General features: G+C 37.9%; 2 protein-coding genes across 10 annotated transcripts in view; both read right to left on the minus strand.

The window, feature by feature from the left end:
• The window catches only part of C4H4orf50 (chromosome 4 C4orf50 homolog), an 84394-nt gene extending 73183 nt beyond the window's left edge, over positions 1-11211 (minus strand). For 3 of the 9 annotated variants that reach the window (XM_033513651.1, XM_033513650.1, XM_033513648.1), the window contains exons 1-5: positions 9222-11210; positions 7635-7786; positions 6278-6416; positions 4112-4807; positions 266-380 (exon numbers count right to left, since the gene is read on the minus strand). In XM_033513651.1, coding sequence (XP_033369542.1) covers positions 266-380; positions 4112-4807; positions 6278-6415 — 949 coding nt within the window. In that variant the 5' untranslated portion in view covers position 6416; positions 7635-7786; positions 9222-11210. Of the gene's footprint in view, positions 1-265; positions 381-4111; positions 4808-6277; positions 6417-7634; positions 7787-9221 lie in introns of all 9 variants that reach the window. The other 6 variants (XM_033513649.1, XM_033513647.1, XM_015624179.2 and 3 more) reach the window with 3 other exon arrangements.
• JAKMIP1 (janus kinase and microtubule interacting protein 1) overlaps positions 11195-24727 on the minus strand; it is an 89272-nt gene continuing 75739 nt past the window's right edge. The window contains exons 20-22 of the mRNA XM_033513654.1: positions 16523-16588; positions 13697-13741; positions 11195-11261 (exon numbers count right to left, since the gene is read on the minus strand). Of these exons, the coding sequence (XP_033369545.1) occupies positions 11229-11261; positions 13697-13741; positions 16523-16588 (144 nt within the window). The 3' untranslated portion in view covers positions 11195-11228. The remainder of the gene's footprint in view (positions 11262-13696; positions 13742-16522; positions 16589-24727) is intronic.

Here is a 24727-nt window from a genome sequence, read left to right on the forward strand (position 1 = left end):
GCATTCCCAAATACTATACTTCATCCAGGACATATAAAGTACCCTCTCACCTCTGTAGTTTCTTGGAAGTTCTGGGTTTTCTTGTGAAAGCTCATATCTAAGTAGTGGCAAACAGTTATCATTTCAACTTCCCCAGATACAGTTTACAAATTAGGAGGATTTTCAAAGGGTTTAGGGTTTACACATTCTAAGTCTTATATGAATGAAAACATCTTCACTTTAATGGTGCAAAAATGAAAGCAAAACCTCATATTTCTTTGCATACCAGACTCTTTATCACAGAGCAGCACAACTGGAGTTTGAGTAGCTCTGCTTTTGTGTGAATCCAAGACTGATCTCCATTTCAGATTCTGAACTTCATCCTGAATTAGATCTTCATTCTTAATGGGAAAAGAGGGAGGAGAAGGAAAAAAACCCATAGGTTATATACATATATATAGTGTTTGTGATATGAAAAACAGGGATATAAATTTTCTTTGCCATTTTGCATTCAAAATAGCCATTATTTCATTATAACTGCTATTGTTTCACACAATTTTCTAATTTCAACATTTTCCAGTAAATGCTATAATTCTAAAGTTTCCTACAGTTTTCCCTAATGTGCTGGTTTTGCACCACACCTTCATACTTTACAAAGCAGTAAGGAAGAAAATCTGAGTCCTAAGCATGTAATATGTCAGATCACAGGTGGAACAGTGACTAAATTAGATGGCCATCAAAAAAGACAAAAGAAAGTTCAGTCAAGTAGGGAATAAGACTAATAGTTCAGTGCCCAACTACAAAGACAATTTGTTCCTAGGTTGGAAGAACTCAAAGTGGAATAATCATTCCGAACAAAATTTTGTTTGTCCATTGATAATTTAATTGCTGATTTCATATTCTGTTCTTTACGTTTGAGTCCTTGATTGAATTTGAAAATGTTGACACTTCCTGATGCAAAGCAGATACCCCTACTGCTTGATAACAGTAGATCACATTTCACATGCACTGTGCTCATTTCCAGAGAACAGAAGAATCAGATTTGATTGTCTCAACAAAACACGACTGAGACAGTAACCAAAACAGCTACACCACAGAAACTAAGCCAACACAGGCACTTTTGTCTTCCTGCCCTGCTCTGCATCAAACGCCAGCAGAAAATAAATCTGGTCCCTTTGCACTGAGCTGCAGTTTTAAAATACAAATGGATGGGAAAGGCAATGTCTTCCAAGTCTTCAGTTCCTAGTCAGTCAGAAAGGGCTGCTGGTTTTCCACAGAATCACCATTGAGAATAATTTTTATTTCAGCCCAAGTCAGCTGCCTCACTGTTGTGCTCTATTAAAAGATCTTGACAGGGACGCACAACTTAAGTGAAAACCACAACACTTCCAAGATTTCTTCCCTTATTTTCTCAGTAATATTGACTAATAGAAGGGTTTGGGCTGAAAGGTACCTTAAAGGTCATCTAGTTTCAATCACCCTGCCATAAACAAGGGCACTTTCCACTAGACCAGCTTGCTCAGGCCCTATCCAACCTGGTCTTGAACACCTCCAGGGGCAGGGCATCCACAACCTCTCTGGGCAACCTGTTTGAAACCAATGCCAATTCCTTGAAACACAATCATTCCTTTCCTGCACCTTTTCATTTATTTCTTTACAGATATCAATTCTTGATTGATACCTGGGTATTGTCAAAAGAAAGTCACACAAAATGATGTATAAGATACAATGCTCAGGTGGCAGAACATCACACTGAAAAATCAAGACCTCAGCTGTCATGTGAAAGCTGCAGAAAGGTGCATTGCTTTGTTTTTTCATACTTTTCCCTCACCTTCAACAGACACCCCTAATGCTCACATCTAGAAACCAGTAGGTCAACACACAGCCACATGTAACAAGCTGCTTTTTGGTGCATGTTCATTTCTCATTCAGGCATATACTGCAATTGGAATAGTGCAGACAGGATGCTGATACTGAGTCTGGAAATTCCAGTTTTCTACAAGATTTACGTGACTACATTCCACCATGAGATGCAGTTCATCCCTTGGTGTTCAGCCTAATTGGATCTTGTATTGCACATAATTTCTCATTTTTATAGCTGTTGATGGAGTATGATGAGCTCAAATAGGATTTTTCTTGTCACTACTTTGGCTTAAATACTACAAGGTCGAGGTAATGAGACTGAGAAATTCTATTTTAATACATGCTGGTTTTACAGAAAAACACCAGATGTCTCCCTCCTCCTTTTATCATAGATATTGAATTTTTTTTCCCTGCTATCTCAAGTCATTTTTCTATTAGAAAAATGCAAATGTTTTTGTCGTACAAAAATAGGAGGAAGAGACAACCATAAATGCAGAAGGGACAAGATTTGATGCTGCTGATGCTATACACAGCATTTAAAGAACACTATTTACTCTGCAGCAGAGTAAGTAAATATAAATGATGGCCTGTTCATTTATACCAAAGACTGGGTAACTGAAACTCTAACCTCTTATGACACCAGAAATGTAAATTAATATTTAGAAAAGCAATGGTTAGAAAACTTCATGTAGAGGAAAAAATAGGCCTTTGATTAGAGTACAGCGTAGAAAGAGTCCTGTTTCTTGATACTTTTTTGATTGGCCTCAGGCAATTAGTTGTGTATCTTGCTTTCACATCTTTAAATAACTCAACTTTTTTTTTCTCCTTTTCTCAATTTTATCAAACCAATGGTAATTTTTCACTACTTCTCCTCTGGCTCTGAAGGCCTTCACTCCTCTTGATTTTAGCTGTGCAGTACCCTCATAGTGCATTTGTTTGTTGCACCTATTTACAACTCAGTGCAAGTCCCTCAAGAAGTATCTTAAAATATATTTAAACCGTATTCTTCATTCAAAAGGAAAAGTGAATACACTAGTTAAAGTAACTATAGCAATGGCTCAGGGTAAGCAGTTGGTCTTTCTGCCACCTCAGGGCAGTTACAGAGGTGGGGTGAGGTGCAGCTTCCGAGCTCTCCTCAGAGGTCACCCACGTGCAGCTGGTTATTGCAGGATAATCTCACCCCTGTCTCACAGACACAACCTCCTGAAACTCACTGCTTTGGGACTGCAGAAACACTAATGGGATAAAATCACCAGGCCTGCAAAAGTGCATTCAACTACCAGGTTAAAAAAATTTGTCTATATTTCCTCTAGCTTTATGGATACAAGATCCTCTCTAGCTTCTCCCAGTTCTGGAAGTACTCACAGTCCGACTGACCTCCACTATAAAAGGGTTTTGTTCATGCCTATTACCTCTTAGTTAACAGCAGTTAAAATCAGGAGAGTTCTTGGGATATCAGGTCACAATCTGAATGAGGCATAGCTGATCTCTCATTTTAAATAAAGTCTCAGAATAAAAATACCCTGCACCTCAGTGCATGAAGAATAAAACTTTGTTTGAGCCCACTCTGTGAAAAGAATTGTTCCTTGTCAGCAAAATGAATTGGCAAAAGCTGAATGCCATATTACAGCAGGAGCAGAGCTTTCCCATGCAGAGCTGGAGTGAAGTGCTTGAAGCAAACAAGTCCTATTCAGTGTATTCAGGGCATATCACAATGCTACAGAGCCACAAACCATTGACTATCTCAGCTCATTCCTGGTCATGGACGCCACATCCATTTTCCCTTGTTTACCATTATCCAGAAAATCTCATAGACAAGATTTATTGTCAAGAGTGCTTTTTGCACCAGCATTTGGGCATGAATAACATGCCAAACTCATCCAACCATATGTGTCCTCCTCCACTGAGTGGTGTCCACAAGGTCTCAGAAGTTCTTCTGGGCTCTACTTTTAGTGCCAATTGAGACTTTTTGCCATGAGCACATCACTTCAAAGGTTAAGGAAAAAAGGTTAAAAGGTTTGTTGAGTGTCCTCAGTGTGCACCTAACAAAAGCTCTGATGTGATGAAGCTCTGATTACTGATTCTTCTGGGTGTGAAAGAGACATTGGGAAGTACTAATTAATAAACAATAATAAGAAAAAAGGATCAGGCAGGATAAAGCCTTACACTTGTATCTTGGCTGTACCTCTAATGACAGGTGTAATCCAAGGTGATACAAAGATAAAAACTAATTACATTTTGCATTATTTTTACTTAACAGTTGACTTACCAGGTTAACCCTGTTGTCCCCATCCACCAATCTTGTAAGTTCAGAGTCTTTTTCTTTACTCCTTTTCAACTTCACAGTACTTTGATCTTTCAAAGTTCTGTTTTCATCTAAAAGCTCTTCCAATTTTTCCTGCAGTTTGATTTCAGATAATTTTAAACTATAGACGTGACGGTGAGATTCTTCCAATTTTGTTCTGAGAAAGTCTTCAGTGTTCTGAGAGAACTGCAGTTCAGTCAGCAGGTCTGCCTGTTCTCTTCTAGTGTCCTCTTCTTTCTCCCGCAAGGACTTCAGGTTTTGCTGAAATGCCTTGAGGTGGCTTTTCACATCATGCTCCACATTTTCAATACAAGTCTTCCACTCCATTTCTTCCACACCAGGGTGTTTAAAGCCCTGAGTCCCACTGCACAATGACTGCAGCTTCTGCTGGAGGTGCTGCAGCATTTCCTCTTCTAACTTGGATGTCAAAAGAGCAATATGGGCATTAAGATCTAGGACTTGCTTTTCCAGCCTAGATACCTCACCCTGAAGGTAACAGTCCCTTTTCCTCAGTACTTCTGTCTGTTGTCTCTGCCTTTGTTTGTAGTGCTCAAAATATTCTGACTGGCTTTTTATTTCATCCTCTTTTGTCTTCAGCTGCTCCTGAAGCCAACGCAATTTTTCCTTGTGCTTCTTCTCTGACTTCTTTTGGTTTTCAACCTATCATTTCAGTGAGATGTACCGTTAACATCTTAATATTAAAGCTCTTGTTCCCTTATAATTTTTCTTAATTTAGTGATAATTATGCTCTTGTTTTCTGAAAACTCAGGAATGACATAAGTAGAATTTTTTAAAAGCCAGTAAAATACTGCATTTAGAGCAAAAATAACCTGTTTAGTCATTTCAGCCATCACTGAAACATCTCAGTAGGAAATAAAAAAACCAAACTCATCAACATCTGCAACTACATGACGTACAGGAATTTTTTAAACACATTTTTGCATGTTCTAGTACATATTAAATCAAAATGAATCTTAAAAATGTAATTCATGTATCCAGCTCTGATTTACACAGTGACAGATCCTTAACACTGACAATACTGTAACACTGGGGTGTTACAGGCAGAGAAGCTGTGGTTCTGTTATAAAAAACAGGACATACACTTTCCAGAGCCCAGGATTTTTCCCTTTGCTTTTCACCATACCTATCATCTGTCAGGAGAAAGAACAGATGTCTTTTGAAATAGTTTGAGAAAGACTTTGGTATTTCCCTTTGCACTACAGTGTGTGAACACAGAGACTTAGAGGTGAAAGATGCCAAAGAAAGGTGGAGAGGCTTTCATGAGTCCTGTACTGCCCTTGCTTTGAGCAGAGTAAGAGCCACCAGTATCACAGGGACATTGCAGCAATTTTGAAGCAAGACTGAAGGCACAGAGACATGAAGGAATGACTTTGGTTTTTCAAGGACTTTTTTAGATCAGTCACTTTGATTGTCAGTACTTTCCTCTCTGAGGTAGTCACTGGCAAGGACTGGTCAGAAAGAACACTAGGCTGAAAAGTCAGGTAGATGTGGACTAGTATTTTGGTTTTTTAACTCTTGATGGGAATATATGTATAAGCTTCCCGAGTCTTGAAAAATACATTTCACTTTTAATTACAAAAGCAGAGACTATTCTTCATTTTTGTGAATCTTGCCACACGGTACTAGTGTCCTGTTACTCAACTTTAACCTAAAATGCTGAGAAAATGAAAGTGTATCTTATGATAAACAGAATCGAAAGACATTGTTTCACTGAAGCCTGTTCCTGAAAATCTTTCATTCCTTCTCCATTTTCATGAATCCATTGCAAGAGCAAGGTAAAAATGCTTGTTGTATGGGGCTCAAGAGATAAAGTCTGACCTAAGAAGAAATACACTGCGTGAGTCCTAAGGAGAAAGCAAGAATGGGAGCATAAATTTGATCAAGGACCTGAATGAGAGAAATAACAGCAGTGCCATCAAAACCAACAAAGAAATAGAAAGCTGGGAGAAAAAAATCTAAAAATTCTTCTGACTTTTTTGGTTGTAGGAAAAGAGAAAGGCTGAGATGATTTGTTGCTTAAAAACAGAGGTCACTGGAGATGAGCTGGACTTATAAATTACTACCACAAAGAGGAAGTAAACTAGGTCATTTGCAACAATATCCCCTCACCAAGCTGATCAGGTCCTCCTGAATGTCTCGCAGTTTCCCTTTAATGCGCACATTGGCATTTTCAACCTGGTCCAGCTTCACATACAGTCGATCTATCATCACAAGAAGTGTTTTGTGTGACAGCTCCAGCTCTTTCATCCTGTGAGAGAATGAACATTTTGGCTAAGTAAATACCACAGTACAGTTCCAGGTGGATAAGCAGCCACAAGCAATGCATCGATTTATCTTTATTTTTGTATTTGTCTCCCAAAAATAAAATAGTAACAAATTTTTGATCACTTATATAAGAAACACTTAATTCTTAAAAAGTCTACTGGGTTTGCACATTATGCACCCTTCTGGTGACTTAATAAGAATATCATAAGCAAATACATTTACAGGATTTTTATTCAATGGAGTTTGGCATGCTATATGAAGTAACAACTTACCATAATGACAACCACAACACTTCAGTCCCTGCATGTACTTGATCATAGGACTATTGTAGGTTCACAGTCAGTGAATTCAATTTTTATGACAGTAAAGGTTTCCCATCAAAATTAACATGACAGGCAACCTACAAGTACCTATGTTTCAGGAGATGAAGTGAAAATATCTCACTTGCAACATGCCTTCAGTGGGTACGAAAACCTACAGTGCAAAATTGTATTGACTGTCTGCAAAGATGGATGGTGACAAAATAGAGGTTGGTTTTGCCTGTTGCTAGTCAAATGGTGGCACAAAATCATGAAGTGTGATATGAAAATATTTTAAAAAAGTTTAATTATTATTTTGAAAAAAAGTCTGTTGTTAAAAAAATTCTGATAAAATTCCTTGATGAATTCAAAGCAATTAAAAATTACACAAATAAGTGTTTTAATGCCATTGACATTTCCTAGCCTTTTTAATTTTGACATTCTTTAAAACAATGCTGTTGCTGACTATCAAAACCTTATTATTCTAGTCAAATGTATAATTAATGCTTAATGGCACCTTCATCTACTGTAATGATCAGCATTAACACACTGAATTAGATGAATCTTTCTGAAACAAGGAACTTTTTTTACATGAAATTCCAAATTAATTCTTATTTTAAAATTATAGGAATTTGCACCACATGAGTATTTAAGAATGAAACATCTCGAGAAAGCTGCCTGGTTATTTGTAACAATACGTTAGACCATGCTGTAAATCTTACTTAAATAATAATTCTTAAAAAATTATTATTTCATGTATATTCTGTCAGCTATAAAAAACACAAAAAGTCTTTCTTTTTGCTGGTTCTGCATGTATCATTTGACAACCAGTACACAGGACAAAGTGAAGAATATATCTGTCACATAAAATAAATTTTAATGCAAACCCTCCTTTCATTTACCTGTTTTTTAGGATGGAATCTGACTCCACATAGTCCTCTAGAACACCTTTCAGTTGTTGCTCTGACTTTTCCAGCTCTTTTATTCTGTGGTTCAAATTCTTTTCTCCAGCACTGTTTACATTCTCATCAGGTGTGCCTGCATCTTCTAATTCCTGGAAAACCCAGGAAGTAGCAATTTTAACACTGAAATTCAGGATACCAAATCCTTCATTACTGGGCATTCTAATACAGTAACAAAATTCTTGTTCTCTTCCAGGTGAAGGATCCATGATGAAAAAAAGTCCAAATTGGGTTCTCAATGTACTACAGTCTAAGCATGCAATAAGAGTCTAAGCCTCTGATGATCAAATGAACAGTCCTTCTTGATTCAACACATTTATTATTTATGAGAAAGTCTCATTTCATTAACCACATTAGTATGTATGAAGGGAGTTGACGTTCACAGCATGAGATCCTCATAAAAGATTCAATTAGACTAATTAATAAAGGAATTAGGCATCAAAGTTTTGAAAAGAGAATAATCTACTAAACATGGGAGTTCATAAAACTGTGTTTATTTTGGATAAATGTATTACATTATTATTGTTTCAAGACAGAAGACTAAAAAAATATATTTCTTATTCAAAAGCCTTTCTGTAACTATTTCAGAGAAAACATTCTGTTTATTTAATTGGTATTTTGGAATTCTATATGCAGTATTTTACTTATGTCTACTTCACCTCTCACAGGTCATGAAACCACAGTTGAAAGAAATTTTCAAATTTGGGCTTGAGAAAGCAAGCAAAGGTTGGTTCTTTTCTTTTACCTTAGTCATAGATCTAAAAATTCTTCAGAAACTCACTTCAGTAAGTACAGTCCTATAACTGTGTCCTGGTTTCTGCTGGGACAGAGATAATTTTCTCCTTAGAAGCTGGCACAGTGCTGTTATTGGATTTAGGATGAGAATAATGTTGACAACACTCTGATGTTTTGGCTGTTGCTCAGGAATGCTCACCCTATGTCAAGGACTTTTCAGTGGCTCATGTCTGTCGGTGAGGAGCTGCACAAGGAGCCGGGAGGGAGCACAGCTGGGACAGCTGATCCAAACTGTCCAAAGGGATATTCCACACCACAGAGCTTCATGCTCACTAATAAACTAAAGGGAATTACCCAGAAAGGGACTGATCTCTGTTCAGGAACTGGCTGGCCATTGGTCAGCAGGTAGTGAGAAATTAGTGTGAAGAACACTTGCTTGCCTTGAGTCCTGTTAAATTCTCTCTCTCTCCTTATAATTACAATTATTAGAATTAGCATATTATTATAGTAATATTTCATCTCAATTATTAAACTGTTAACATCCTACCCTGTTAACACACTGTACCCCTCCCCAGCTCTACGGTAAATACCAATATACAGCAGACAGTAAGACTGCAACGATCCGTTTTCCAAAAGTACAAATCCTGCTAGCTCAGCACAGAAAAAACCCCATCATAAATGCAATGGACAATGTCAGCCCAGTCAGACAGTTTTCTTGAGAAAACTGTCACGTGTAAATTACAATGAAATAACAAAACACATAACAAAACAAGGAAATGAAACTGTTCATACCTTCTCTGCTTTGTAAGAAGACCCACTCCTGTTGGTGCAGTGCGCTTATCGTGGCAGCCACATGCTCTGACTATCCCATGTTTGTGCTCGTAGTTCCATATTCAAATAGTGATGAGCAAATCTGTGTCTATGAAAAGTGTTTCTTTGCCAAGTGAATCCTTGTTCCCTCATTGGCACCAGGTTTGATTATCTCAAGCTCTGTTTACCTCCTGTTGTGGTCCATTGCTTTTGAGTGATGCTAGAAATCTCTCTTGCAGTGAAGGCCTTATTTTTCCACATTCTGTCATCACACTGCTAAAAGACTTAACTAAAATATGAAAAATTTCTATTTGAAAATATGATTATCTAAATGCTTGTTCCTTTTGAACAATATATTGTAAGCAACACATTCTTCTGGGGATCGAGATTCCAGACTTTTGCATGATCCTTGTTTCCAAGGTAAATTGTGCTTTCTACCAGGGTTATTCCAACCCTGACATCAGCCACAGTTTGCTGCAGATGACTGAATTAATATCATGGAGTGTCTCAGCTCCTTCTGCAGGTAAATGCTCTTGTCCAGTGATTCTTTGCCCAGAGTACTTCTCTTCAGAACCTTATAATTATCGTAGAAAAGAGGCTGCTTCTGAGGCTGATTCCCTCACCTTCAACAGCTTTCTCTGTCCTTCCTTCCTTAGGTGTTCATTGCATTATGTTATTTTTATCAATCATAACTTCCACTTCATGTATTACTGTAATCAGCTAGTTCATATTGGAGTTCAGTGTGTCCATGGTAGTAAACTTGTTTCTCTGTGGCTTTCTACACAAATATGGTTTTCAAGAAAATGTGAGGGAGGAGAAAGTTATCTTCTAGTCTTGTGCTCTTAATGTTTTCATCTTGCCTCAACATTTCAGAAATAATTAAAATTAGCTATTTCTTCATATTGCCTTTCCAGTTCTGAAGTACTGATTTGCCTTTCCATCATTGAAAGAGTAGTATTTTTTTCATTTTCTAACCATTCTCTTAAAAAGGTCTTTGCAACTTCCATTTTTTCAGTGTGTGCTTCACCTCAACTTTTTTCTTGAAGTTCATGTGGCCAATGACTGTTTGTCTACCTCTGCTGGTTGAGGTTGTGCCCTTTTTGCTTCCTGGTAGCTAATGATGATGTTTTTTTTATCTCACCTGAGAGGATGCCATGATTTCCAAATATGCATGTTCAGCTACTTCTCTGCTTATCACATTTACCTGCATGCCCATTTCTCCAAGTCCTTCCTTCCTCTTGAAGAGATAACTGAGCACATCATGCATTCTCTTTGACCTCTCAGGCCACCATGCAATCTGTAATTTTCCCAGAGCTGTCTTTACAAGACATTGCCTTACTTTTTAAGAAACATTCAAAGAATCATATTTCCCACACAGTTCTCACCCACTTTAAAGTTTTCATACTTCAATCTACCATCTTGCTTTTCTCCAAAACCCTTCCTTTCTGCACCTGTGGATTTCCAACTTAGGAATTTAATCTGAATTTTACCACTGCAGGGTTGTAAATCTTTATTTGTTTCCAACTTTGAACAGTTTGCTTCCTGTCAGCTATTTATTATAGACAACTTAAAGTCAAACACTTAGCTTTTTTAATATAGATACTAAAAAGGAGATCCTGTGTTTCTTGGGTGAAATGCAAACCACATTTGTTGAAAGCATGCAGTATGGAGACAAAAATCTCAGTACTGTAAGAAAACCATTTGGTAGATAACAGTTCACATAGCAGCCAGTAATTGCACTTGTATTTTTTCTGCTGTTTGGTTGGTGTGAGAATATAAGTTCTGTTTATATCTTTTTTCAGTGTTTATGATGTGCTGGTCCTTATTTGATTGTGAAATCATTCCAGCTCGAAGCCATATCTTAAAAAAAAATCTCTAATTTTAAGTTCAAATACTTTGCAGCTTCAAGTGTTATGCAAACTGCTTTATGAAAAAATGCACCAATTTAAAGCCGCTTAATAAATATTTTCTGTATTTTTGCACGTGGACTCAGCTTTTCACTCCATAGAGTCTTTTAATAGCCTGTAATTGAAACAAAAACAAAGAAAAACAAAACAAAAACAACAAAGAGAAGTCTGCTGAGCTTTAGATAAAAACATTTCTTTAGAAATACATGTTGGTATCAAACTAAATTCACTGACAGCACAATGCCTTTCTGAATGTTTTATATTACCTTCAGAATAACTAGAACCAAAATTACTATCAGTAAATCACCTGGTTTGCCTTGAAATGGTTAACAGTGTTGAAAAGTCCAGCTATAATTAAGTATCATAAAATTGGCTTTTCTGTGTTAGATTAATCAGAGACAAATACACCTCTGGCAAGATGAACTAAAGGACACTGCCCTTCACACCAGCACCACAATGTGATGTGCACTCCTAGAAACCTCAAAAGCAGAGTAGTTATGTGGCTACACAGTCATTACCCCTATGTTATCTCCTCAAAATGCTTGTCACCAAGCTTGAATTTAATTACTAAAGTACTTACTGTTAACATGAAGAGTAGCACATTGTATCAGCACAATGCATTTTCTGGAGGCTATTAACATTTCAATTTCTTTTAATTCTTGCAAATTCTTTCAATTTTTTTTTCTCTTTTATCTCTTTAATCCAAGGGGAACCCAAAATATTATCAGGTAATACCAGTGTAGAAACCTATCAATCCCTTGAATGCATAGTATGTCAAAACATTTTAAATGGAATTTTAAAAATGCTGGTGATTTCAGTTCATTGTGTGTTTATAAAGTATCTCTAGACTTGGCCAGTATATCTTTCAACATATTTAAAAATGAATGTATTCATCCAGATGTTAACACCTCTAATTGGGACTGGTATAAAAACTTGGATGAAATTCCAAAGAAAATAGTTTGATGATTCTTTTAACAGTACCCTTTGAAACTTATTTAAATCAAAATAGCATTTGTTTTATCTGATCTCATCCAAAAATTCACTTCAAACTGTGTAAAGGTGAATAGTTTACCACAAGGCTTCACCTTTCTTCAAGCACTTCTCTATAAGCATATACTCAATTTTTAACAAAATAAAGGAAATTTCAGAAGAAATCCTGAACATTCTGAAAAATATTGCTCAATTTCAACAACTTTTCAACATCTAAAAATCAAAGGAAAGCTCCTGCACTTTTAAGAAAATAATAATACCCGAGAATTACATTCCACCCATCTGAATCTGTTAACATTTTATTGAAAAATAAAAAGCATACGCAGCAATGCTTGTAACAAAAGCCCTGAGCAAGTTCCAAAGAGCATCAACAGAAAGATGATAATTGAATATACTGGGCCTGAATAAACCCTAGGAAGAGCCCATAATAATACAGGTCTTATTTCTCTAAAGTACTTGAGATCTGGGCAGAAGAAAATATTGTTTCATGCTAAAAATTGAGTCTTGGGGTAACTATTGTCATCATTCCTTTTTCATCACACAGTTCTGATAGCAGTTTCAAAGATGTTGATTAAACTCCCACTACAAGGAGATTTCTTGAAGACAATTCATAACAGATTACAAAGAAGAAAAAGCTCGGAAATTTTGTAAAGGTAAAAGCATTGTGTACATCAGGTTAAAAGCATAAAAAGCAAAAAACAGAAACAAAACCCCAAAAAAAACAACAGCAGTAACAATACAAATACTATATAATATTCAATAGGTTTAAAGCACAATTTTATCCTTAAACACTTAGGCTGTTGAGCTACCATCCTTTCTGAAAGGCACTGTGGAACTTGCATTATTCCAGGGAAGAGGACTGGACCCATTTTTTAAATTGCATTTCCCTTTTGTTCTCTGTGAAAAGTGAGTACTGGCACTATGGCTCCTGCTACAGCTGAAGAAATTCACTGCCTTTTGCAGGTGAAAGGATCAGGGCACTGTGGAAGGACAGTGAGAGTGATGGCAATGTCTCAAGGGAGGGCCACAGAGGCTTTTTATCCTCACCCTTTCCATGTTGTGTCATTCACATTGCGACCTTCAAATCTCCTCATAAAAGGGACAATTTGTTATTCTTTCCAAAGTTATTTCATGGCATCAAGGATCAAAAACAGCTCCTTATTTTACATGGATGGTTATGCTCACAGGGCTTCTTAGAAAACAAAACTTAAGCCAAACATTGTTTGTCACTTCTCCATCCAGCATGACAGAAGGCAGGAACCTAGAGCAATATCTGAACTTTTAGACAAAATATATCTGCTCTGCAAGAATGTAAAGTACTCACTGCAATTATGGTAGTCTTTGATTACAAAATCATTTCTCACTGAAAACCCAATGACTTTCTGCAGGAATCTAGGAAGGAAAGTATCCTAATTGAATGTTACAGATAACTCTTTCTCCCTGTGCAGGTAAAGCCAGTTTGCCCTTCCTCATGGTTTCAGAATCTTATAAGCAATCCCCAAAACATGGCAAAATCTTGGAGACAAAAATTGAGTACAAAGAAATATAAAGAATACCAACCACACGTCTCGGCTCAGTTGTGTCATCAAGGCCACAGAATGAATGCTAGTGAAAAAAACAAAAAAAGGAACAAAAACTATAACATAAGATCAAAAGAAAATGAGGAAAAAAGAAAAGAAAGAAGATGTAAGATATGTAATATGAAATCCAGTGACATTACAGCAGTTAGTCTTACATCATTAATTGAGTTGATCTGAAACAAAGACACAGTAAACCAATCTTACTCTAAAAAGTAGTAAAAAATCTGTATTTCAGGGCAGTTTTACAATGGCAAAATCTGTGGATTTTTAAACTTCATATATATTATGTTTGGCTTTGTGATTCACTTGAAGAAGTACTTAAAATTACACACACTAAAGCTTTCCTGAACCAAGACTTACCAAGCCAAGGGCACACCTAAATGTAACTGAAATAGCAGAAAATCAGCTATGAGAAGAGCACAACATGCTTAAACAGCATTTGTTCCTAATATATCAACACATTAACAGATTAAAACTGAGATTTTATAACATTCTTCTGTATAGCCTCTAGAAACAGGAAGGACAGTTTGCTGAAGAATCTATAGGGCAGAAATGCTGCAATCCTTATGTTCTGATTTGACAGATTTTTACACAAAACTTACAAATTGAATCCCCTCCTAAAGGAAAATGAAAAGTCATACTCATGACAGAGTAACTGTAAGTGGTGCATCACCCTTAGCTACTACCAGGCCCAGTTATAAATGCTGCTATTCCTTCAAAAGCATAAGACTTCTCTCCACAAGAAATTATTGTGCTCAGTATAAGTAGCATGTAGGTATCAGTCTGCACCCTTTAACACATTAAACCTTTAGAAGAACAATGAGGTACAATTATTTTTAAATTATTACATTTAAAATTATTATATTTAAAATTATTTAAAAATTATATAATAAAATTGTTCACTGATTCCCTGACAACACAATCTTCCATTGGGCCATCAGAATGAGATTTAATCCCTATTACATTTAAAAATAATTTAAATGTAATAGGGACAGAAGGAAGTCCTCCACCCTTCCAGAAGTTGAAGGTTAATAGAAAGAGATGAAGCTTTTTTGAGGTCTCTTGCTAATGTAACATTAAAGCAAAGAGGATGTTAATCATTTTAACTCATTACCAGCTTTCTGCTAAGCTTGTGATTAAGCTCTTTCTTTTCCAGTGCTTTTCTGCATCCATCCGGCTGATGAACCAGCAGAGATAATGCTATTTTCCATTGCCAAAATTATCAGTCTGGCTAATCCTATACCTGCTCTGTAAACTGTAAAGGCAATGCCTTAAAGGCTTCCATTTTGGCAACAGCAACATCTAGAGATGTTGATTTTTTAGAACAGGTGGATAAACAGTAATATTTGAAATAATTAATATGTACAAGTATTATCTATCCCTCAACACTTCTCTGCTTTGAGGAGTTAAGTGTGACACCTTAGACATCACTGGCTGCTAGGCAGGCACAGCTTCAGGTATAGACGTGGTCTGGGACAGAAGAGGGCAAAGGCAGCGAAAGAGCTGTTTTAAGGGTGAATCCTGCCTGTGTTTCTCTGCCAGTGCAAACACAGAGCACTGCCCTCCCAACACACACAGTCACACCAGCCCCAACAACACCACTGGGGGCTCACACAAAGCGATAATTAGCAACAGCACCACGCAGCCCAGCTCCTGCAGGCTCTTCTCCTGGCTCTTCCACAAACCCAGACAGATATCATAATCTGAAAAGAGGGGTACACCAGAGGGGAGACAACAACTGTGGGAGCAGAAGGGGCCAAGGAAGATGCTGAGGGAGTTGGAATAGTTGCTGGAAGTGCAACCGGGAGGACTGCCATGTCCTGAAAGCAGATGAAGGGATGCTGAGATCAGAGAAGGGTGAGGAAGAAACTTTTCCACACCTAGTGAGCTGCTCCCCAAAGCTTGTCTCTGTTCTGCAAACCCCACTGACCCCTTTCAACTCCCTCCAGAGTCCTGCAAAAGCCTTCCTTTTGCCCTTTTACCCCATTCTTATCCCAAGAGAAAAAAAACAATGACTGAAAACTCCACTAATGTGTCGATTCAGCCCAGCAGTAGGTTTATGCAGGATTACATACCCATAAATGCTGAAGAAAATGAATGTGGGATGTGACTCATGCTGGGATCTAGACACTGGTTCAGTAAAAGTAACATAACTAAAATACTCTGCTAGTATTCTAGACAAAGACCCATTGTCAGTCCATCCTCTGCAGAGCAGCCTAAACTCCACAGACATGGGAAAAACCTGAGTCCATAGTCCATGAAAGTTGTGCCATCTCTTGCTTGGGAAACAGTGACACAAATGCATTTGCTGTCTGAAACCTTGATCAGAGCTTCATCTTCTTAAAAAAAATAATTTGATCCATTATATTAACTTGTTTCTCTATTATAGCAAATATTCCTTAACTGTAGTGCTTCACAGCCACTTCACTAATTTTGTTTTATTTCTCAGTACCTGAAAGTTTTGCAAAGCAATGCTATCCAAAGAATATGGCTGAGCTAACCAATTTTTTTAGAGACAAATCTTTGTTCTTTCTTGATCTAAACCACAGCAAATCCTCCTTCTACTAGTCTAGAGTCTCTCCAGACTCCTTGATTCCTTCCTGTAACTGACAGAAATCCTGGATAGGAAATAATTTTGAGCAGATTAGGGACATAGCTGCATTTCATGCAGCAGTGACTCAAACTCAAATTTTATCTTGTCTTAAAATAGATTTTGTGATATTAAGTACTATTAACATCAGTGCAACAGAGAGAAACAATTTTGTATGGAAAAAAATCAGTTGGTACTGCCCAGACATAAATTTACCTTTTCCTCAATTTCTTTGAGTTGCCTCTTTTGAAGTTCTATTTTATCTTCTAGATCTCTAATTCGCTGGAACAGAAAAAGGAAAATAGACATTATTATATCTAACTTGAAAAGCATATAAATCAAAAAGATAAGAAATGGGTTAAAAATAGAGAACAAATGCCCATTATTAACATAACACTTCCTTTACTGTTATATTAGACATATCCATGGCAAAATTTTCCATGTTTCCATGAAATAATGGCATTTCAAACAAGCTGCATGTTCAGAACATCATGTTTACTACCAGAAAGTCTACTCATCACCACTCATTAATCATAATTTTAACATATACACACAGACAATTCCATTTTGCACCCAAATCCTTTTTCTGCAACTGCCAGTTTTTCTGCTTATTTAGACAGTCAGCAGATTACACTATCGCATTTCCTTTTAACTCTTTATTTTCCTTTCCTATAAAACATAACCATGCTTTAGCACAGTCAAGCTACACCAGAGAAAAGGGAATGCACAGATTCTCAGTGTATCACAAAGATACCATGCAGAGATTCAACTCTGTCATATTACCAGTCACCTCCTACCAGAGACAGATGGAATGTTTCCTTCATTGTAGCTCCCCATACTTTATTTTTAAGGATTTTTCTTATTCAGTTTCACAAAGATTCTTCAAAAAAATGACTGCTGCTGGGTCCACACATCTTATTCTTTTCTGTATCACATATCCCCTTTTTTCCTTTCTGTAAGTTACACTTCTTTCTTCTTACTTTTTATTTTTATTTTTGATGTTGAGTTTAGATACATTTTATTACACTTTCAGTATATTGTACTTGTTACAGAAGAAGTAGGTTATAAGTAATTTTTTCTATAGGCAGAAACCTGAAATCTTCTACTAACAGTCACTGTTGATCAAGAAACAACTTCACACAATGAGATTTTTTTGGTGATTAACTATCCAGTCTCAGCCTGGACTACAAGACCTGGAGGTGTTAGCAGTTCCTGAACTTGGAAAGACAAATCTCCTCTAACATAGATGGCATAGGTGAATAAAATCAATGCAGCTGCTGCTACCTCACAAATTATTTTATGACTCTCAAATTGATGTGAACAATAGCATCTCTTTCAAAACAACATCAAGTCATTACCTACAAACCTGTGTGTATCAACTGATGCTGGTAATTGCTTACCTGCATTCAGCTCTAAGACCTCAAATAGGGGAAAATGCTCCACACTCATTATAGCCTAGGACAGCTGCAGCACAGCAGCAGCTGATCCAGTGACCAGACTGGTCTGGAGAAACACAAAGTTTGGCTTGAAAATTACAAATCTAACCTGGAAATATTCCAAAAGTGAGGAACACACACAACCCTGCAGTTCACTTTTCCTAGGGTATACTACTCCACACAAATACTGAAGACAGGCCACAAGCAAAAAAAACCTGGCTATTGTTGCTCCTGTTTCAAAATGGAAGATTTTGCTTAAAGGCTGTTTTGAATATTATACATTCAGTGTAAGTCAATCAAAATCTACACTATATCATACTGCAGTGCTCAAAGATTTCCCCAGATAATACAGGAACCAGCATGAACTAGATCATCCTCATGTGACATAAGTGAATGCACCTTTACTGACAATCACAAATGCCCCAAGCACAGCTGTATTATTTTTTTCCTCTACTGAATTTGAATTTATTTGTAGTTCATCTACACCGTGTTCAAGGCAAGGCTATCTTTCAAGTGATCATCCTTATATACTGTATGGACTAGGAATGTTACAATCACTGTAAAAAAAAACATGGGATGAGAAGCAGGCAGATGGAACCACCCCCAGAATCTCTAATCCATCAGGTTAGACTCCTGTTTCTCTCCTACTCATTACAGTTATGCTGATTCCTACTTATAACCACATCCCAACCTGTCTGACAGACTTCAGTTCTCTGGGGGTTGTGCTATGCTCTGTGGCAAAATCTGACCGTAGCAAGGTAAGTGGAGAGAGGCAATTTTTAAAAATACCATTTTCATCGTCAAGATTTATCATGTAAAGGTATTTTTCAGTAACTCCTGAGAGTTTGCCTTTAGGAAAAAAAAAAAAAAAGCCACCAAACATCTGGTGGCTTTCTCACCTCAGGGTTTAGAGCAAGTGTTCCTCTCTAAAAGAACAAGTTAATTAGTATAAGATGGCAGTTTTAGGATTTGGGAATTCTGTTAATCAAGTAAAAATCGAGATTTTATTATTCCCTTACGAACATTTAATCTTTTCAAGATTATAGCTATCCAGCTATTTTCTTCAACCATTCAGAATAGTTCTAATAAAAGGGCTGAGGCTTCCATTTTCCAATTCTCTCCCATAATAATTGTTATATCTTGGGAGATGAAAAACAGAGAATAGTTTTAAGGTGCAGAAACATAAACCTTCTTAAAAACCACTTAAAATACAAAGACAACCTACCAGCTGAAAGGGAATACACAAAGGACTGAATTTCTTAGCAGTAAAAATCTACAAAACAACCTCAAAACAACTGAACTGGTAACAGTAAGGCAGATTGTGCTGGTTTTGGCCGGGATAGAGTTAACCTTCTTCACAGTGGCTGGTGTGGGGTTGTGTTTTGGATTTGTGCTAAACACAGGGTTGATAACAGAGAGATGTTTTTGTTATTGCTGAGCAGAGCTTACACAGAGCCAAGGCCTTTTCTGCTTTTTCCCACTCCAGTCTGGCAGGGAAGTTGGAGGTGAATGGGAGACTGGGAGGAGACACAGCCAGGACAGGTGACCCAAACTGACCAAAGGGACATTCCAAACCATGTGACATCATGCTCAGTGTATGAAGTGGGGGGAAGACGGCGGAAAGAGGGTGACATTTGGAACGGTGGCATTTGTCTTTCCAAGTCCCCATTACATGTGATGGGCCCTGCTCTCCTGGAGATGGCTGAACAACTGCTGCCCATGGTAAGTGGTGAATTAATGCCTTGTTCTGTTTGGCTTCTCTGCTCAGCTTTTGCTTTCCCTATCAAGCTGTCTTTATTTAAACCCATGAGTTTTCCAGTTTTCTCTTCCAATTCTCTCCTGATCCTGCTGGTGAGGGAGGGAGGGATGGAGGGAGGCAGTGATTGCGTGGGGCTTGGCTGCCAGAGGGGGTGAAAGCACAGCATTCTGTTTGGTGTCCAGTGTGGGGCCCCAAGGGTTTGGGATAACAACAGGTTCAAGTGGGATAGACTGAACTCACAGCTCTTAGTGCTGTTTGGCCAGGAACCAGCAGGCTCCTGCTCGTGCCACAGGGCTTGATTACCTGAGTGTGTATTAGAATCTACTGCTCAGTAGTGGGCACTTCTTGCTTTCCCTGCTTGCTGTAGTGCTGTAGTGTTTAGCAGCTGACTGCAGTGTGCCTGGGATCGCTGTGATAGCGGCGGTGGCACAGGGCCTGGGCTGGCAGGTGGCCAGGGCACTGCTGCACAGGGTGGGGACAGCCAGCAGGGCAGACACATGTGTGCAGATGTGCACCCAGAGCTGCTCCAGCCTTGTCGCTGAAGGGTAATATGCTGGAGGCGGGTGATTGTTCAAACGGCTTGTATTCCTCTCACATGAGTGGAAATCACAGTGACAGAATACTTTTTGCTGCAAATGAGTAAAATTTTGTAATTTCTTTGCTGCATAAATAAAAGAGTTCAAATCTAGATAGGTCAAAAAAAGTTGTTTTGAAACACAACCTTGGGCTGGAATTGTTCATCAGATATCAAAGCTTAGGGTTGTTTGCTCCTAGTTGTTTACTTGCTTTTCCCTGGAGGATTATCCAGGAGGGTGAAGTGGGTGTAGCTATTCCCATGAGTATCCTCTGATTGCTCAGGGACAACACTGGAAGATAACCAGCATAGTTCAGCTATTTATATATCCTGAAAAATCTGATTTAATAATTTATTTCCATTTAACTGTAGAGAAAGCCTTAAAAATATATACATGTATATGCAATATATTATCTGGAAAAAAACAACAGATTTACCCTTGCACAGAGTATTTAACACATAAAAAGAATAATTTTCCCTCGTTGTACCTATCTGCATTTACTGCATTATTTTGATGAGAAAGACAACAATTTCCAAAATACAACTTTAAAAATACATGTAAAGTAAATAATTGTAGCTGTAACAAAAAAGTATCTTCTAGAAGTAGCAAGATGTGTTCATCACTCCGAGGCTATATTTAATTACTGAGAAGGAAATTACACAAAAGTTAGTAATACCAATTAAGACCAAGACAAGACTGCTTGAGATTCAGTACAAGCCTTTACATCTTTATCTACTGTTCCTTTCATTTGCAAGAATTACCAATCAAGAAGCTGTGGACTCACTCTCAGATTTCAACACTTGATTAGTTTTCAGTATATTCTGATTTGTTTATGTTCACAAAAGTGTGACTGTGACAACAAATCACACAGAACTATTTCATTGTTATCATGGAATTCTACATACTTTTATGCTTCAGGGTATAAATGGAGGATCATTAAGTTGAGCTTTTCCTGCTATGTGCTATAGAGTTATAATGGTTGTGCTATAAAAGATGCATTCAGCTCTACCCATGACATGGCTAGCAGGAACCTTGCAGAGTAAATCAAGTATACTTCAACAGCACAAAAACATGCAAGGAAGCAACAAAATTGACTCTATTTTGCTATCAGAACTTCGATAAATCACAACTGGAAAGAAAGCCACAGGCTGTTCCTCTCTTTATTTCCTTTTTTAAAAAGAGAGGCACAGAAGATACAGATAGGCAACCTGAACCCTGCACAGTGTTTGTATTTCCTTTAGAGTCCCTAGCTTGGTCACAGTCAGAGCGAGGATTAGGGACAATGTAGAGCAGTGCTCTGCTGGGTTCTAGCAATTCCTGTTCCTGCAGTTAATATTGTGCCCCTCAGTCACACGAGTGCACCTTTTTTGGGACTGACAGGATCCATGACAATCACCCTGTGTAGTCAAATCACGGGGCCATACAATGGAGTTACTGTAGGCAAACAGCCATAGTCAGGCAAAAACAGGGCAATGGGAATGCAATCATGGAAGACAGGAGTGTAAACATAAAGGATGGACTCCTAGCCTGCATTCAAAACCAACCTGCCAAAATAATTAATACTCATTTCTCATTGATTTTTTTACAACAGCAAATAAAATCTCATCACAAAAGTTCTGGATAATAGATGGTGCCTTTGCAAGTACTCCCTGCATGGAGCTTTCCTGAGTTTCAAAAGAGGGTTGGACCAGCCCCCCCATTTCAGGATGGCAGGCACCTACTTGACAAATAAATCATTCATCAGTGAAGTTTGCTGCCACTTGTGAGTAAGTGCTCCCAGGCAGGCGTGGTGCAGCTGAGGGCAGTCCCTGAGCAGAGCTATCAGCAGATGGCTCTGCTGGCCAGGCTATGCTCAACAGCAGCTGCAGCTCTGCCACGAGCTCAGCTCAGCTCACAGACCCACTCACACTGCCAGACAGCCACAGAAAAAAAAGATGCCTCAAGATGCCTTATTATTTAATTTTGATTTGAACAGACTTTTAAGTTCCATTATAAAACTTTTCTTAATAGCAGTTACATATGCAGTACATATACAAAGGTAGGAGGCACAGATGTAACAGCTTGAAAATGTTAACAATTAGGTAAGGGAGACACATCCAAAAGGGTCAGGCAGCTAAAGTACACATTTGAAAGTCTGTAATGCAAAGACAGGCAAAGACTGCCTCTAATGTGGCAGGCACTAGATATGACATTATGTTACTAACAGAGTCATAAAAGGGACGTTTACCATCAGTCAACCACAGTTATATAAATTATATGTTCATTGACTGCAGGCCTCTTCAATTTAATTCCTGGACAGATCTCAAACACAAAGGGCTGTCCCAGTGCCCCAAAACATTTGAAAAATTTGACATTTTTTTCAGCAGAAGATGCCTAATGTGCAGAAGATTCCACATAAATGCTTATAACCCTCCATTTCCTTCTCATGATAGAAACTTAATTTTTCTGGGAAACAGAATCCACTTCCTGACGTGCAGAGACTCACTTAAGCAATTCTCTTTAGTAAACTTGGATGACAAGAGCCTTCCAGTACTGCCAGGGAAATTAAAATAAGTCAGCTCTTCCTTTCTCAAGTAGCAGAGGACCAGGACACCAAGATAGGACTACAAATTCCTACTCCAGCAGGGCTGACCTTCCTACAGAGTGGGAGTGTCTAAATTTGCTACCAACATTGCTTTATAGGCAAGTTTATACCTGAACTGGCCTTGGTGGTTCAATTCAGGTGTCTCTGCACCTACAGCTCAATTTTCCCAATAGCTGGAAAATTTCCAGCACCTTTGTTTCACCCTTGTACACAGGAGTAATGACAATAATCAATCTGCATCCAAACTCAGCAAGAGGCTAGATAACCCTGGATGCAGATTGATTATTCATTACTCCCTTGCACAAGGATGCAACAAAAAGAATAAAATACTATTTAAAACTGAAGACAAAGAGTCCAATGAAATCATATTAGTACACTTCCAGTGGAGAACCAGGCAGGTTCTGATTTCAAAAAGCAAATTTCTGTAATTTGTAGCATGCTTTGGTTCCTGCAACTATACTGCAAGCTCAAGGTTGCAAGCCACATCTCTGGGAAGTCTGAGGAATCTAAGTTCAGGCAAAATACAAGCAGCATGACAGTGGATGTGTGCCTGGAAATATTACTCTACTTTCTAAGTAATAATTTCAGTAACACAGGCTTAGAAGACTCACCTTGTGGTTTAGCCAAAATGACAATGTTGATCCATTAAAAAAAGGTTAATGGCATTCCCACACAGAACACATGAAGTACCAATGCCCAGCATGTGTTTTAATAGCAATCCATCTGCATTAAGTACCACTCCCATTAATATTGTGCCCCTTGTAAAGGAGCACTGAAATAAATGGAAATCCTTAGGCTGAGCTCAGTGAGCCCTGGATTGCAGTCTCAGAGCTATCATTTTTATACTGGAGGCAACGCTTCAGCACAGTAATGATTTCTCATAAATTTGAGTTAGACATGGGAGGAACCTGAGCAATATAAAGAAAGAAAATTGATCTGAGATGTACAGAAGCGCCCCACTGCACTTAAATGCCAGGTCCAGATTCCCTCCCCTAAGCAGACAAAATGTGTGCACTTCCTCACTTGATTAAAGTTGTCTTTCAAGCTACCTCAAGTTCTGATAAGAAATGGACTGTGGCACTACAATTACATGGTGCCTTTCATAGATTTTGGGTTTCTTTTTACTTGATGTCCCAGATGCCTCTTTAGTTGCAAAAATAAACTGAGAATTTCTGCTTTTTCTCTCTACTGGGCAATGATGTGGGCTAGATGAAGTGGATTTCTTCATCCAAGCGCCTTCTGTCCTCTCCAATTCACCCATAACACTAGCAGCCATTCACAGTCCTGAACCAACACCTTGGATGGCTTCAAATTCTCAAGAAGCCTTGTGGAAGGGAAAAAAAATCTATCAGGAAAAGTTCTGTGATGTAAATTTCATCTTTCAGACAACGATGACCACATCATCCTTCATTTGGGTGTCAGACTGCAGAACTGATGCTCTTGTTCCCTAAATAAGCAAGTAAAAAGCCAATCCATACGAATGTACTGTTTTACAGACAGCAACACCAAGAAGATCAATTAATCTAGCTGCAAAATATGCTCCTTGCCATGGTAATGTATTTGTGAAAATACAGAAATGTACTAATCAGGGGGGTTTAGAAATCACCTTAACAGTTCTTGTGACACATTCTTATTGGATTTACATTCACCAGCAAATCCAAGAAAACAATTTGATAATTTTAGCACAAAGCAGACAAAGAAGGATTTGCTAAGCTGCTTAGAGCCTTGCCCTGAAATGTTGGAAAGGTTCAGGTTAATGTACATTCACAGGATAGGCACCATGGATGGACTGTATCTGACATGAACCATGTTTTGAATCTCTGAAGCCCATCTTATGATCAAAAGGTATCTCATTCTACAGAAAAATTTAGCATGGGAAATATTTTATCAATCTGACAGAGGGAAGAATCAATATTGTTTCATTGAATCATTATTTTAAGAAGATTCTCATCACTGTTAAGACACAGGTATGTACAACCTTCAGTAGTAACTACATTACATGTATAAATTTAAACAAAGATGAATATGAACTAACTTGCCTTTAGCTATTATTCAAATCACTAAAGT

Source organism: Parus major, chromosome 4 (assembly GCF_001522545.3).
Source record: "Parus major isolate Abel chromosome 4, Parus_major1.1, whole genome shotgun sequence".
In the NCBI taxonomy this organism is placed as follows: Eukaryota; Metazoa; Chordata; class Aves; order Passeriformes; family Paridae; genus Parus; species Parus major.